General features: G+C 47.6%; 2 protein-coding genes across 2 annotated transcripts; both read right to left on the bottom strand.

Annotated features, from left to right (window-relative positions):
• Positions 1-3162: 3162 nt before the first annotated feature.
• On the bottom strand, positions 3163-4458 carry LOC108664385 (mucin-1-like). Its single transcript, XM_018150963.1, has one exon. The coding sequence runs from the start codon at positions 4456-4458 to the stop codon at positions 3163-3165; it is 1296 nt and encodes a 431-aa protein (XP_018006452.1).
• Positions 4459-11362: 6904 nt separating this feature from the next.
• Positions 11363-16190, bottom strand: LOC108664381 (transmembrane protease serine 11D). The gene is made up of 8 exons (XM_018150959.2): positions 15972-16190; positions 15055-15803; positions 14623-14686; positions 14076-14171; positions 13716-13812; positions 13219-13487; positions 12707-12864; positions 11363-12043 (listed from the first exon to the last, which is right to left on the bottom strand). The coding sequence occupies exons 1-8, from the start codon at positions 16081-16083 to the stop codon at positions 11831-11833; spliced, it is 1758 nt and encodes a 585-aa protein (XP_018006448.1). The 5' UTR covers positions 16084-16190; the 3' UTR covers positions 11363-11830.
• Between the last annotated feature and the right edge of the window lie 450 nt (positions 16191-16640).

The following is a 16640-nucleotide window of genomic DNA, read 5'->3' as shown; positions in this document are numbered from 1 at the left end:
GGCAGGTCAGTGGCTCCACTCAGTGGCAGGTCAGTGGCTCCACTCAGTGGCAGGTCAGTGGCTCCACTCAGTGGCAGGTCAGTGGCTCCACTCAGTGGCAGGTCAGTGGCTCCACTCAGTGGCAGGTCAGTGGCTCCACTCAGTGGCAGGTCAGTGGCTCCACTCAGTGGCAGGTCAGTGGCTTCACTCAGTGACAGGTCAGTGGGCACTGAGTTGCAGGACAATTTTAGCTTAGTGGCGGGGCAGTGGCTCACTCAGTGGAATGTCAGTGGGTTATGCGATGCAGGAGAGTGTGAGGGTAGATCCAACTCAGTGGCAGGTCAGTGGCAAGGCAGCGACGGGGCTATGGTCCTCTAAGTGGCCACTCAGTGGCAGGTCAGTGGCAAGGCAGCGACGGGGCTATGGTCCTCTAAGTGGCCACTCAGTGGCAGGTCAGTGGCGGCGATAGAGACACCCACTGAGTCACGCTCAGCTAATCCAATAAGCCAAAACGTGCGAGCAAAAAAGCCAGCCTTGCTCCTGCTCAAGACAGCGATGAGGCTGAGCCGCTGAGCCGCTGAGCCGTTGGCTTATCCGCTGACCTAATGGCCGGAACTGGCCAGCTTCTCCGCGCCACTTTAGGCGATGTGGCTAAAACACGGCGCCACAGGCTCTGTGGCTAAAACATCCACGGCCAAGCCACGATGCCACAGGCTCTGTGCTGACTAAATCATTCACGATGCCAAAAACAGACTAAAAAAATCTATGTCTTTTACGGTTAGGACCAGAAAATTTCTCGATAAGCTTTCATTTGAACTGAGCCTTCGTGAATATATAAAGATTTTGAAAATTGTGGCTTTATAACGGAAATTTGGAACATAAATACTGTCCCGATATAAATAATTTGTTGGTTTATTGAAGTGGCAAAGTATAAAAGAACTTTTTACTTGGTCAAATTAAGGCTTGATGAAATAACTATTTAAATTAAATCGTGAGACCGACCATCGACGCATGGCCATTTGGTGCCACATTTGCACCATTATTCAGTGCTTATCCTGAATTAATTTCATCAAAAAGTGAAATCATCTCTAGCCAAACAAGACCCAGCAATTTAAGTTTTATTAGTTTAATTTCTATAAACAGTTTTCAACAGTAACAAAGTCCTGACCTCTCCTAATGACATGCGAGAGAAAAATGAGTGAAAATGCGCGGTAAATTGAATGTGGCGTTTATAGCGCGTAGACTTCACGCAGGCTCTGCACCGCATCATACGATAAACGATAACTGATAAATAGATACGGGATGCAAACGCGGCATGTGCGGTATTGTTATTGTAGTGTCCTCGGCGCAAGTGAGGCAAGAAATATTGCTACGGGTCCTGAATTTATTAAACAAATTAGAAGCTTGAGCGGCAACTGGAAAGTGTCCAGCGAACCTTCACTTCCAGGATCAGAGGGATGGAGAAGTTGATCTACTGGGAAAGGTTGAAGCGCGTGCGGTCTGTTACACTCACTGCAGAGGAGACGAGAGAGGTATGTCATTCTGTATACAAAAAATTCTGTGTAAAATGATAACCGGAATGGCAACAAACTTTAAAAGCGAGACAATCACGATTGAAACATACCATAACGAGAGAAAGGGGAGACTGCATGATACCATCTTTACGTAACAGATCTGCTGTCAGATATCAATACCTGCGGGAAGGATCTCGTTTCGTGGCGGAGTCGAGGTTGTTTAACGTATTGCCAAAGAATTTAAGGGAGGATGAGCTCACCCTAGAGTCCTTAGAGAGACGACTAGACGCTCTGAGCACAATTTCTGATCAGCTGCATCAGCTGAGGGCATGAGCTACATTATAAACTAAACCTGGACTACGAGCAAGCGATAAACACCATAATAACAGCCTGCACCTACAAGCTGGCCCAACTGAAGGTATTAGCTGATCTAACTGAGGGCATCAGCTGGCCCAACTGAAGACATTAGCTGATCTAACTGAGGGCATCAGTTGGCCCAACTGAAGACATTAACTGATCTAACTGAGGGCATCAGCTGGCCTAACTGAGGCCAGAGGTGCGGTAGTCATGGCCAGGCCCCCGACACCTCGGCTGGGAGGACGACTTGCCTGCCGGCGCTGAGGGCGGCGGAATACAGCGGCGGCTCTCCAGCGCGGCCTGGGACTGCTACACTCGAAATATATACTAAATATACTAAGAATTGTAATGTCCATTGTGCGACAATGAACAGCCATTGTAAACCGACATTGTGTGGCATTGTACCCGTCATTGTAACCCGACATAGTGGCATTGTACCGTCATTGTAGCCCGACATTGTGGACATTGTATCATCATTGTAACCCGATATTGTGGGCATTGTACCGTCATTGTAACCCAACATAGTGGCATTGTACCCGTCATTGTAACCCGACATAGTGGCATTGTACCCGTCATTGTAACCCGACATAGTGGCATTGTACCCGTCATTGTAGCCCGACATTGTGGACATTGTATCATCATTGTAACCCGATATTGTGGGCATTGTACCCGTCATTGTAACCCAACATAGTGGCATTGTACCCGTCATTGTGGCCCGACATAGTGGCATTGTACCCGTCATTGTGGCCCGACATTGTGGGCATTGTACCGCCATTGTAACCCGACATAGTAGCATTGTACCCGTCATTGTAACCCGACATTGTATGACAGTACGACATTATACCGACCTCTACCTCCGACATCGGCTCAATGTGGCCGGAGCGCAGGCCGCCATTTTGTTCGGGTTCTACGCCCCCTTGAGGACCCCCCTCACTTTCCCCTCCCCCCTCCCCTCCTCTCCTCCTTTCCCTCCACCCCCTCCGCTGTCAATTCGTTGTGTTTGCTGCATTTGCCACAGGGGCTATCATGTTGCATTTGCCCCTGTTGCTGCCACAGTTGCTGCCACTGTTGATGCCACAGTTGCTGCCACAGTTGCTGCCACAGTTGCTGCCACAGTTGCTGCCACAGTTGCTGCCACTGTTGCTGCCACTGTTGATGCCACAGTTGCTGCCACAGTTGCTGCCACAGTTGCTGCCACTGTTGATGCCACAGTTGCTGCCACTTTCACCCCCCGCTCTCTCAGTCCCACTCACCCCCGCCCTCTCAGTCCCACTAACCCCCACTCTCTCAGTCCCACTCACCCCCCGCCCTCTCAGTCCCACTCCTGTCTCTTATACACATCTAGATGTGTATAAGAGACAGNGGCAGGCGTGGCATGGTCAAGTCCTGCGTTGACAGGCGTGGCATGGTCAAGTCCTGCGTTGACAGGCGTGGCATGGTCAAGTCCTGCGTTGACAGGCGTGGCATGGTCAAGTCCTGCGTTGACAGGCGTGGCATGGTCAAGTCCTGCGTTGACAGGCGTGGCATGGTCAAGTCCTGCGTTGACAGGCGTGGCATGGTCAAGTCCTGCGTTGACAGGCGTGGCATGGTCAAGTCCTGCGTTGACAGGCGTGGCATGGTCAAGTCCTGCGTTGACAGGCGTGGCATGGTCAAGTCCTGCGTTGACAGGCGTGGCATGGTCAAGTCCTGCGTTGACAGGCGTGGCATGGTCAAGTCCTGCGTTGACAGGCGTGGCATGGTCAAGTCCTGCGTTGACAGGCGTGGCATGGTCAAGTCCTGCGTTGACAGGCGTGGCATGGTCAAGTCCTGCGTTGACAGGCGTGGCATGGTCAAGTCCTGCGTTGACAGGCGTGGCATGGTCAAGTCCTGCGTTGACAGGCGTGGCATGGTCAAGTCCTGCGTTGACAGGCGTGGCATGGTCAAGTCCTGCGTTGACAGGCGTGGCATGGTCAAGTCCTGCGTTGACAGGCGTGGCATGGTCAAGTCCTGCGTTGACAGGCGTGGCATGGTCAAGTCCTGCGTTGACAGGCGTGGCATGGTCAAGTCCTGCGTTGACAGGCGTGGCATGGTCAAGTCCTGCGTTGACAGGCGTGGCATGGTCAAGTCCTGCGTTGACAGGCGTGGCATGGTCAAGTCCTGCGTTGACAGGCGTGGCATGGTCAAGTCCTGCGTTGACAGGCGTGGCATGGTCAAGTCCTGCGTTGACAGGCGTGGCATGGTCAAGTCCTGCGTTGACAGGCGTGGCATGGTCAAGTCCTGCGTTGACAGGCGTGGCATGGTCAAGTCCTGCGTTGACAGGCGTGGCATGGTCAAGTCCTGCGTTGACAGGCGTGGCATGGTCAAGTCCTGCGTTGACAGGCGTGGCATGGTCAAGTCCTGCGTTGACAGGCGTGGCATGGTCAAGTCCTGCGTTGACAGGCGTGGCATGGTCAAGTCCTGCGTTGACAGGCGTGGCATGGTCAAGTCCTGCGTTGACAGGCGTGGCATGGTCAAGTCCTGCGGTGGCAGGCGTGGCATGGTCAAGTCCTGCGTTGACAGGCGTGGCATGGTCCAAGTCCTGCGGTGACAGGCGTGGCATGGTCAAGTCCTGCGGTGGCAGGCGTGGCATGGTCAAAGTCATGCGGTGGCAGGCGTGGCATGGTCAAGTCCTGCGGTGGCAGGCGTGGCACTTTTAAAAATAAACAGAGAGCGAATTGCCACTTCTTTTTTACGAGCATTTAAATCTTTCAAGACGACCAGAAATTCAGAATATTTTCCTGCGTGCTTTTTTATTTAAATAGACCGTAACGGGCAAAATATATTGCCTTTTGCAGTCATGTTCTAAAAATTTCCTAGAAAAAAGGATAGATTTTAAAACTTTCTGAAAAAAGTTTCTGAAACTTTTAAAACTGAAGTGGCTTTTAAATCCAGAATCACGACATCAAATGAAAGAAATTTAAAACTTATATTTATATCAGAACAAAAGCAGTTGCATCGAAAAAATAACATTGCTGCATGTCAAATTATAACGGACAACTAATGATTATATTATTCAATTCTGAGTCAATTACTGACACCTCGAATTTATTGCTCGTAAAATCACGGCCCTCGGAGTCACGGATCAGTGACTCATAACTCACGAGGGTCGTGTGAGGGTTGTGAGGGCTGACGTCAGCAAAACTCCTCACGGGACCCCACGCGTTGTGAGGGCAGCGCTTCCTGACGCCACCCACGCCACCCACGACACGCGGGGCCACCCACGACACCCACGCCACGCGGGGCCACCCACGACACGCGGGGCCACCCACGACACCCACGCCACGCGGGGCCACCCACGCTACGCGGGGCCACCCACGCCACGCAGGGCCACCCACACGGCAAACCGGGCGCGGTATCCTGGATACGAGGGCCACGGCGCCTGGAAATTGCATCACAGCGATGCCACTGACGGCCACTTGAATTCAAAGGACGTCACTGCTGGCCACTGGAATTTATAGGACGTCACTGGCGCCCGCTGGAATTCATAGGAGCCACTTGACCAGCCGGCCGCTGGAATTCCGAAGGACGTCATTGACGGCCACTGGAATTCAAAGGACGTCACTGACGGCCACTGCAATACAAATGACGTCGCTAACTGATGTATACTAAAGCTGGAATTCGAAGAAAAGTCCCAGAAAAACACGTCACTTGTCGTTCGTCGTCCCGAGGCGGCAATGGCAGTACGACAGCACCCTTCATTAAGCAGCTCGTTAGCGGAGGGTCAGCAGCCACAGCGCCTAATGAGGCGTGAATGTGGCAGCCAAGCATTAATGAGGTGTGGGAGAGTAGGAGAGGGGTGAGAGGATGGTGGTGGTTAGGGGGGTGGGGAACGGAGTGGGAGGGCACAACAAATTGAGTGGGAAAAAGAGTGAAAGATGGAAGTAGAAGATAAGATTGTGATGGCTAAAGTGCGAAGGTTGAGCAACGTGAGGGAGTCAGTACAAGAGAATAGGAAGGTTATAGAACGGAGAATAATTGGTGGTAGAATGCGGGGTACAAACAAGTGAGCGTGGCAGTTAAGAACACCGATAACACGTGCAGACCTGTCATGTGATAACACGTGCAGACATTCAGCCTGTTGTCATGTGCAGATTGCGGGACAGCAGAGCGGCAGTGGGAGAAGCAGATGTCACCAGAGGGCTCAGCTTCTCTTCATTCAGCTCGACATTTCCCATCTGCCCAAGCTGAAGTCACGCTAGATGGTAATGCTCACCACAATGCAGCTCAACTACCGCGTTATCAGCCAAACAGTGCTAATGACGGACAGCAGCTACAGATCATCAGCACAACATCAGAAGATCCCTCAAACTGTCATGATCCGGAGTTTGAGGTGAGCGACTTCCGCAACTTCAAGCAGGTACGACAAACCTGCATGTCGAATTCGTCGTATTATCCGGACGACAATCTCATGATCCACGTTGACGCCAATCACTCCTCAGGAAGCAGCGAATGTTTGCAGCAACAGTGCTTGCATCAAGAAATCATGTCGAATCTGGAGACTCCAGAAGTCCCACTTACGAACCTACAACCACCGAGCGTAGCGTGCGAAAAAGACGGTCTTTCAGACTCCGAACTTCCAATTGAAGATCAAGTTGCGCGGACTCCTGCTTCCAGCGAGCACACGAGTTTGTCACGCATGGACGCAGACGCAAACTTTGGTCATGGCAACACGAATTCTAATATTCCATCAAATCAAATGCCTTCTCAAAGTTCTTCCGCGTCAGCCGGGTCTAGTCAGACAGGGTTCAGGAGAGGGTCTCTACAGTTGTGGCAGTTTCTGGTGGCGTTGTTGCACGACCCCGTCAACGTGTCGTGCATCGCATGGACCGGGCGAGGCATGGAGTTCAAGCTCATTGAGCCAGAGGAGGTATGTAACTGTTTCTTAATGTCAAGTATTCAGATCTTTCACAAGGAACTGAATACTTGGCTAATGACTAATACTAATTAGACAAGTACTAATTAGAATACTGAATTACTGAATACATTATAAATACGCAAAGAACTAGGGACTTTTGGGGGCTTGGCCTCAAAATAGGACGCTACGCCAGAAAAATATGCTTGCATGTATTAGAATATCGATATGACCTGCAAAAAAGAGAGTTTTGCAACAGAAATTACTCATGCCTATATGTAAATAATTAGAATGTAAAGCAAGGAATTTTCAACCTATTTTTCCAATATTACTTCTCATAATTGTCAACATGCCCACCCCCCACCCCCCTTCCCCCCACACCAGGTCGCCCGGCGCTGGGGGCTGCAGAAGAACCGTCCCGCCATGAACTACGACAAACTCAGCCGCTCCCTACGCTATTACTACGAGAAGGGCATCATGCAGAAGGTGGCAGGTGGGGCGGCGTTATGCTATTGCTACGAGAAATGCAATGTGCAGAAAATTATGAAACAATTGAGTCGCTTCACGCTAAAAAGATTATTCAGACGCACGTTACATTTATTTTAAGAGAAATTATTAGCAAATCATATATAATTAGTAAATACTTCTTATGAAAAAATATATGAAATGAAATATCTTTCATATTTTTATATTTCATTTCATACGAAATGAAATGATTTTATATATTTTTCATTTGCAAAACCTAAAATTTTTAGGTACAACATTTTTAATATTGAATTAAATGTTTATTATGATGTGCGGCAGGCGAGCGCTACGTGTACAAGTTCGTCTGCGACCCCGAGACACTCATCACTTTGGGGTTAGGAACCCCTACACCCCTGGACCCCGGCCACATCACCCGTCATCACACCTCACCCCAGCATCACCAGACCGTGCCCCCACACCGACATGACTTCACCACACCATCAGCACACAACCAGCACCCATTCCACCACCACCACCACCACCACCATCACCACGCAGCACAGGAGAGGCGACTGCGTATGTGGCCCCATCACTACTGCAGGACCGCGGCGCAGTATGCTGGTAGGAATAGCATTGTAATGACGTTCTCGCAGCGTGCAGGTCTGGCGAGTGTGCTGGTAGGAATAGCATTGTGATAAAGTTCTCGCAGCGTGCAGGTCTGGTGAGCGCGCTGCTAGGAATAGCATTGTTGTTATAACATTTAGGTAGGAATAACATTGTAATGACAGCAAGCGGGAGGACGGGATGCTGGTTCCCCAGTCATAATACTTGTATTGTATTGCGATTACAAGTGGTTCACCCATTACATAATATTGACGAATAAATGTTTATAAAATTTAGTTTAATGTTAAAAGATAACTTATGTTGAATTAGGGACGAAACTGGTTGATCGAAGAGAATTTGTTTAAAAAAGTTGGCGTTAGAATGAAAGTTTAAGATTTGAAGAAGTAAACTGTGACTTTTTGAACCGTTCATTTTTTTTAAGTTTTATTTTTACTCCCCAGTGACGTGGGGAAACGGAGGCTCTCCCCACGTGGCCGCGTGGACCAGCCCCCCACAGTACGACACCCCCTACTACTTCACCCCCAAGTTCAGCTATGACGTCATTCCTGAGAGCATGACGTCATTCTCTCCCATGTCACAGCTGTCCCAAGTGACGTCATCCTTTGGTCCAATGACAACTCAGCTGTCACCTGTGACGTCATCTTTCGGACCAATGGCAACGCAGTTATCACCAGTGACGTCATCTTTCGGGCCAATGGCAGCGCAGTTATCACCTGTGACGTCATCTTTCGGGCCAATGGCAGCGCAGCTATCACCCGTGACGTCATCTTATGCAGCGATGACCTCAGATCCGACGGCTGTCAGCACCGCGGTTGAGGACAATCATCGCGATGAACTCAAGTTCTTTGCAGCTGGTAAAGGTTTAAAACAGCTGGTAGCTGGGAGACTTAAGGCAGCTGGTAGTAAAGAGCCTCAATAAGGCTTGTCGTTAGCTCGACATTACGCCGATCTCTACCCACAGGGCCGTACTATCGAAAAGTAATTCAGACAGCCAATCACTGATGGCTTTTCGAGCTAAATCCACTAATCAAAAAAGGAAAAATTAGCCGTTACGGATACATAGGCCGCTGTGTGTACCTACAATTTTTGATAGTACGGACCCCCAGTCTCCTGGTTTCTCGTGCAGCGTTTAGGGTACGCCCCACGGTACGAAAGGCGGCACGTAACGCGAACGTAAACCACTAATGCCTGGCGTAACAAGTCTACGGTAACCAAGTCCAATATTTTGTTTACCTCCCCTTATGCCGCGCTTAATTAAAGAGCGAGGGAGCTAAGTCTTGCCATACAATTATACAAAATTTTAAATATAAAATTGAGCCATACCAATGAAAAACCGTCTTCTCAAGAAATTAGGTTCAGTACCAATTATAGCGCATGGTTTATTGTTGCTTGTCATTTCAATAATCCTTCGATTTAGCAAGAGATACTTATAATTTTTTTACGAGAGTCGAATTTTTTTGGGGTAATTGTGATTGCCAGCAATTTTGAACAAATTGTGTCAGACGAGTTCTTAATAGAGGCTATCTTAAAGCTAAAGCTGAAGAGGATACAATAGCGATCATAATCGCACAATGGGACGAATTTCTGAAACCATCATTACTTGCCAGAATAATCCAGATCCGTAATAATACGTCCAGAATTTTGTAATCATTATACTACACAATTTTCTAATAATTGCACCATATAATTGTGTAATAATTATATTACATAACTGCGTAATAATTATACTATATTTTTGGTAATTATTCACGTTTAATCATTGTCCCCCACAGATCGCGGCAGCTACCCACCCTACGTCGCCCCACACTTGGGGGTGATCAGCACCCATGCATTATCACCCCCTTCGTCTCCTCCCCACTACCCTCATCCCCACGACCCCCTCACCCCTTCCACCATACTTGGAGGTATCGCCCCCTCGCTCCCCGACAGCCTCCCTTTCAACCCCGACGAGGGGGCGAAACTGTACAGCCTGCACAGCGGCGTCAGATGAGGGGTCGGCAGGCACCTGCTGTGCTGTACAGCCTGCACAGCGGCGTCAGATGAGAGGTCGGCAGGCACCTGCTGTGCTGTACAGCCTGCACAGCGGCGTCAGATGAGGGGTCGGTTGGTCCCTGCTGTGCTGCACAGCCTGCACAGCGGCGTCACGTCAAGTTATAGCACAGCAGCTGCGATAGACCGTTTCAGCGCCGCGCAAATATTGAAGAATTTTCCCATAACGTAATCAGGATCTGGAGCATGTAAATGTGAGGCGCTGGAAGTTTGCACATCGCAAACATAATAAATTTTATCATTGAAAATTGCGGCTTTTCTTACAGCGTCTAAAATAAGCGGCAAGTGCACGCTGCACGTCCTGGTAGCTCCTGGCGAAGGAGGAGAACTAGAGCGGCCATGGACCGGCAGGTACTAAACTTGACACAATTAGGACCTAAGGTTCAGGTGCAGGTAATTTATAGCGCTCTCATCCCTGGGTCGACGGCGGGCGTGGGGGCAGAGTTTGCAGCGAGGCAACCGCCTGGGGCGATTCGATCACTCGGAGATGAGGACTGTCCAATTGGCGATGAACTTTTAGCTTTCGTATAGGCCATCCTGACCAGGATTAGCGCGGTAAAAAGACGAATCAGTTCCAATTACGCTCTTCGGAGACTACTGGAATCGGAAAGTGGGTCACCATTTGGACATAACCCATCAATTCTTTTCGGCGTTACAAGAAATTTGAACGCAAGGTGTAGGGCGTCGCCGCTTTTCGAGTAACTGACTAGAGAAGAAAAATGACGAGCCTTGGATACAGTTTCAAATATTACTTTTAACATTTCCTTGTACAATCTATCGTCTTGATCATACGGTGCAAGATTTGAAAAAAATGTACCAAGTTCAGTTTATGAATTTGTGGCTCGAGATGACTGCTTCCTCAGACGAAGACTTTAAACTTAGGCCGACTTAGGCTTCCACGTCAAGCTCCGCAACCCCTGCAACGTGCAGTCGTGCACCGCTTCTTCTTGCCGTTTCGTCTTCTACAACCACAAAATCTTACCAATTCTTTGTTCATCTGCATTGAATGAATTTACATCTATTGACGATTCCTACTGCTTAGACGCCAAACTAGACGGTTCAAGCATCTGGGATGAAAGTGATATCACGGTTGAATGTTGCGCTAAGTTTTGAAACACAACTAGCTCTTCAGTTAGCTTCGTGGCCAGGATCATCTTCGACATAGCGTCGAGAAACGATCTTGATGGATGCGATAGTGTGCGCCCTAACCTGACTTAGCATTAAGTTATGTTACGGAACTGTTTGTGCTGTTAGAATATGGGGTATGTATAAAACCTGACCCCTATAGGTAGCCCATACACAGCAGCTGTGTACCCAACGTTAGTAGATCTTGTTACGTGCTTGATGTGTCGCATACAAGTTTGTTGAAGTGTTCGAGAGAGAATAAAGTGACGACGATGGCCTCTTTTCAATAACCTACTATAATAAATATTATCGTCGTCTTCACTGAAGGGTTTCATCTACACACCACGACTTTATATAGTTGACTTAATTGACGCAAGGCTTGAATGATAATATACAACTTTTATTCAGGAATAAAATACATAAAATGTCTTAAAGCTGGCCCACATAAAAATTTGTATTATCCAATAGACGCAGTCTGAAGACAACAGCTTTGTGAGTGAACGCAATAAATCTTCAATCGGATTACACCAGGCTGCAGAACTAAAATGTTTGGTCCCACTCGTGATTAGGTCAACTCAGCCAACCGACTAACGGCTTTAACAATGACAAAAACCAGGTTTCTGCTCAGCCATTAGCACAGTTTACCAACTCCCTAATCTTTCTAAATGAAAATATGAGGAAATCGACAGGCATTAGACACAGAAATCTTGATGTCATTTCTGCCTGAGCAAGATTGGCGTGCAACGCGCCAATACAAGTCTTCAGTTTGTCACCCATACGAGCCATGGAACCATGAAGAATTGTCCTAGGGACGGCAATCTTCCGTCTTTGGCTCCCTCATTTACGGTCATCCAAGGACGGGCTTCTCCTGCGCAGGTGAAGCTGAAAGTTTCCGCTTCCCGAGGTCAGAGTTGGCGACGATCCAGTCGATGTAGCGCGCCACGTCCACGTAGAGGCCGGGCCGGTCAGGTACAGAGCAGCTCTCGCCAAACGACACCACGCCAATGAGGAGCCACTGATTGCAGGTCGTCTGTACCATCAGGGGACCTCCGCTGTCTCCCTGTTGGGCATGGAGGTGGAAAATGAGTTTCGAGAATGGGTGGGGGTTTCAGTGGGAGTGGGTTGGGAATAGGAGGCGTAAGGGTAGCGGTGGGGTAACGGTGGGGTAGGTTTGGTGGTGAGGTGAGGTGAGGGTAGGGGTGGTGGCAGATTTGGTGGAGGGGTGAGGGTAGGTAGGGGTAGGAGTTGGTTTAGTGGAAGAGTGAGAGCAGCGATGGAAAATGGTTGTGTGGAGTGTGCGTAATTCTACTACTAAATTTTTCACAAAATGAATAAGGGAATGCAATTTTATTCAGTGTATAGTGCAGTTGCACAAAGGATTAAATTTTGCACACAGCGACTGAGCCAATAAACTTAGTAACTATGCTACACCAGTTGAAAATGGTTCATTCCGGGCCACTAACAGATTTAGGAGTAATTTTAGTTCAGGGCTCATGAATGGCTACGGAGACTGGCATTGAATGAAAGAGTGAACACTTCAAGGGATATTGACCCAGGTACTTTAACCGTAAATAATGCATGCCCCGACCCTTTTGACGTTTAACACCACAGAAAATATTTACGGAAGAACAAATCATGCAAAAAGAAATTTGTAAATAAATTCTCAACTTCAGGCAAATATATTCTAAATTTTTGTATTGCTGTCTGAGTTTCGCTCCCCCACTTTGCACGCGTCGCTGCGTCCGTCCTCGAAGCCTGCGCAGATGATGCCCTTCCTGCGCTCGATAGCGTCCATCTGCCGGTCGAGGATACTGGCGCAGGAACGCTGCGGCAACACCTCCACCTGCGTCTGCTGCAGGATGTCGTTGTAATCTTTGGCATCTGCACAGGGTTACGAGTTCAACGAAAGAAAGTTTTATTATTTGATCATTTAAATGTATTATATTTTAACCTACTGAAAAGTGGAAAGGGAACCTGGACCCTATATAAAATTTCGTCAGAAATTCAAATTGAAAAATCATCGGCTGATTTCGAAGAAATCATCGGCGAGTTCAATGAAAGAAAGTTTTATTATTTGCTTAATTAAATGCATTATATTTTAACCTACTGAGAAGTGGAAAGGGAACCTGGCCCTATTTAAAATTTCGCCCGAAATTTAAATGGACTGAAAAGTCATAGGCTGATTTCGAAGAATTCAGATACGAAATCAACTTGCTACCTTTCAGCAGGACTGACCCGGTGTAGTATAGCCCCAGCCCGTGACGGAGGCCAACTGGCCGATGAAGTCCTCGTAGCGCTCTGGCAGACAGATCGGCTGGACGGTTTCGTTAAAGACGACGGGCGTGGCCAGCTTGACGAGGGCTAAGTCGTCGGTCAAGGTGTCGTCGTCGTAAAGAGGGGCGATGTGCATGGCCTTGATGGAGATGGGTTCGACGGACGAGTTCCAGTAAACTACTCCAACTTTCACCGTGAACGAGGAGAGAGAAACCGAGCCCATCTGACTACTGAGATTAAACACAAGTTACTCTTGCTGATTAGGAGAAACCGATACATTTGGGTGCATCGAACGTCGATTTAATGAGCAAAATTCTAATGTGTCGACTTATGAGCGTTTCAGTGCACGAAATCACTACGCTATATCATTTCTAAGCATTTGAAAGTAATTAATGGAATCTTCAAGCATGTTCAACCAATCGAACGAAATCACCAAAGTGGAAATCGGTGCCACTCACAGGGCGGCATGGAAGCAATGACCTGCGGTGAGCACGTAGCGGTCGCTGATGAGGGAGCCGCCGCACAGCCGAGTTTCGTTGAAGCCAGGGCGCGAAACTTGCAGAGAGAACCAAAGCGAACATCATGCTTCGTTTGTATGTGCAAATCATTCGTCAACGGCTTCAATGAGTATTCGGATACTTGTCCTATAACGGCCCTTGCATAGATTCCTCTTCTCTAACAGTAATGTTACCGGTCATCAAGCTCCGTACTTCAAGAATAATCGATTGGTATATCCGATATCAGTTTTTGAATGCAAAACAACAAACCTATACCACAAATTAGTAATCATTAGAAAGGCAAATTGCACTTTTACGCACGGTTAATGACTACCATCCAGGGCCACTCGCCGGGCTCAGCATCTTCGCCGCCGACGATGCGCCTGAATCTTCTAGTCTCGTACTTAGTGCCACATCCTGCGTGCAGAACTGCTCTTAGTTTGCTGCTAGCTATCTAGAGACTGAACGACGTGCATCCTAGACAAGTCCTTCTCAAGCAGGAGCATGAAGTGTCCCGCTAGTTTAGGTTGTTGAGTAATTGAGCAGATACTTATATGCGATAATAGCATGCAATATTCTAAGTGCTATTATCGCTACTGATGCGTATACAGTTTGAAAAAACTCAAAGCTAAAAAAGGTGCGTTACTTATGGCTTGTGAACCACTTACCAGCAGCTCTGCAAGGGACGTTAATACTTCGTACAAGGTAATTTATTCAGAAATTTTAGACATTTTGCACAACGCAAGACGCGCTGACTCTTGCAACGTATTCACTGAAGTAAAGGTCGGATGAAAATCAAAAGAGAAAGGTGCGATAAAATTTCTAGCATGAAAATTCCAGTTACTATAAACTAATGCATGCCACTAACCGTTGGCGACAGCTCTTTTCCTACACGGAACGAAGTCTTTCTCGTATCGAAGTTTTGGCTCGAACTAGACAAAGAAAAAGAAAAGCATATTCAGATACGATAAGTCCACTCGTCTAGAAAAACTGCTAAATTTGAAGCCGAATTGGCTCCTTAACTTCAGATTCAAGCAGAGCAGCTCCCAAAATTTTATTGCTTACGATAAAATTGGACTAATCTTGAATCACACTCCACACGGTTGAAATTTGTGTGGTTACCTTCTCAACTTCTAGTAAGCATAAGCTTATAGCACACGAGAATTTACGAATTATTCACCTGTTTGATGCCGCATTCGGCAATTCATTCTCATCTACCTCCTCAAAGGTTTCTTTCAGCTAAACAAATACGCTCGTATATTGCAGCTTTATCGTCAGAACAGCGTCGGTATCCACTCACCTCCAGACCTTCGATGTCAGACGTCAGCTGAATGATCTCGCTGCGCTGGCCCTGCAAAGGGACGTCTTCAGAAAGTTTCCTCAGGGTCACGTTCTGAGCAAGATCGTTGATAATGAGAGCTTCTTTGGCTGCTTCTAAGATGCTATTGGAACTCGTCACATTAGCAGGCGCAGTTACATTGGGATACGTTTTACTTAATCCGATACCGTCAGCGAGACTATTCATAATGATTGATATGTCTCTTCTCTGGAGGTTGAGTGCCGCAAGCCTGTCCGACCAATCCACGTCCCGAGCATCGATGGCAGTGAGGTTCGACGGTTGGCAGGGATCGTAGACCTTCAAAGACCGTGAGCGACCCGTGGCCAAGACGTTCAATTTCTGGCAAAGTTGTAACCTAAACTCTGTCACATCGTAGGAATATTTGATAAAGCTTTTTTGGAACAGTTCAAGTTTGATTAAACTCTTCTCAATTCTGTTCAATTTCCCGTATATCAGAGACGATTGGGCAATCATTGAACTTCCGCAAAGAATTTCATACTTTTCGTCCACAGAAATGGGCTTCACTTCGAGATACGCTTTGCTGAAGACATCGTTGACACGGCGCGAGAGGGCGTCATACCCGGCGGCCAACATCTGTGGCGAGCACAGACGCTTTTTTTCGGCATCGAAATCAGAATCTAGCCATTGCTGTCCTGCCACCACGGCACAGCTCCACAGTGAGCCATTGAACTGCGTGACATGGCCGTCGACTGAACGGGGTCGAGGAATAGTAAGGTTAGTTTCATGTACAAACAAATGATTCATGCCCAGATGGACTTTCTTTCCAATCTCTCTCAACCCTCTTAGCAAGTGTTTAAATATTGCTCCAATGCTAGGAACCTCAAGATTCGAATAAGATTGACTACTTTACGACTCACCCGGCTGGTAAAAAAATTGCAGAGCTGCAAAAATATAAACGAAGAGCGCCATTACTCTCAAGACCTGCTCAAAAAATTTCGACTTGCGGTGACTGCACCGATTTGTATGCATTATAAAGCTGTTATCACGATAGTAGGATAAATCATCCTACATTTGAATAGTTATTTACCTATAAATTTCACCTGCAGCTAGAACAGTTGAAATAGAAATATGAATAATATTTTACAGGTTCCAACAAGAATATTGAAAACTCTCTCTACAACGAAAGCTAGAGCATTCATAACATAACATAACATAACATAGTGATGTCGGCTCTGAAGTGTAGGCCTGATGTGGCCTGTCGCCGATTCTTTTCCATTTTGTTTCCCTCAATCCCCAAGGACTTCACTTTACGCAACAGCCGCTCATGCGGAACACTGTCAAATGCTTTGGCAAAATCGAGGTACAATGCATCCACTGGCTCCCTTTCGTCCAGCAGGCGAGTCCAATCGTTCAACGTAGATAATAAGTTAGTGGTGCAAGATCTGCCGGCAATAAAAATTCAACAACAAAGTTTGCGTTTAGTGTCATCGCTGTTGAAATTGAAGCATAAAATGGAAATATTCACAGGACGATCAGTTCTCTTTCTCTTACGTCAAGTCCTTCGGGAAACTACTGCACATCGCAGT

This window comes from Hyalella azteca, unplaced genomic scaffold (assembly GCF_000764305.2).
Source record: "Hyalella azteca isolate HAZT.00-mixed unplaced genomic scaffold, Hazt_2.0.2 contig8441, whole genome shotgun sequence".
NCBI classification, from domain to species: domain Eukaryota; kingdom Metazoa; phylum Arthropoda; class Malacostraca; order Amphipoda; family Hyalellidae; genus Hyalella; species Hyalella azteca.
Note: the sequence above shows the minus strand (reverse complement) of the source record. Positions and strands in the feature narration are given on the sequence as shown.

Excerpts from the sequence above, each read along its gene's own strand:
- LOC108664381 (XM_018150959.2), bottom strand. The coding sequence starts at position 16,083 with ATGCATACAAATCGGTGCAGTCACCGCAAGTCGAAATTTTTTGAGCAG. Across the intron at positions 14,172-14,622 it reads GAAAAGAGCTGTCGCCAACG|GATGTGGCACTAAGTACGAG; the intron begins GTTAGTGGCATG and ends TTCTGCACGCAG. Across the intron at positions 12,044-12,706 it reads GACGCAGCGACGCGTGCAAA|GGAGACAGCGGAGGTCCCCT; the intron begins GTGGGGGAGCGA and ends CATGCCCAACAG.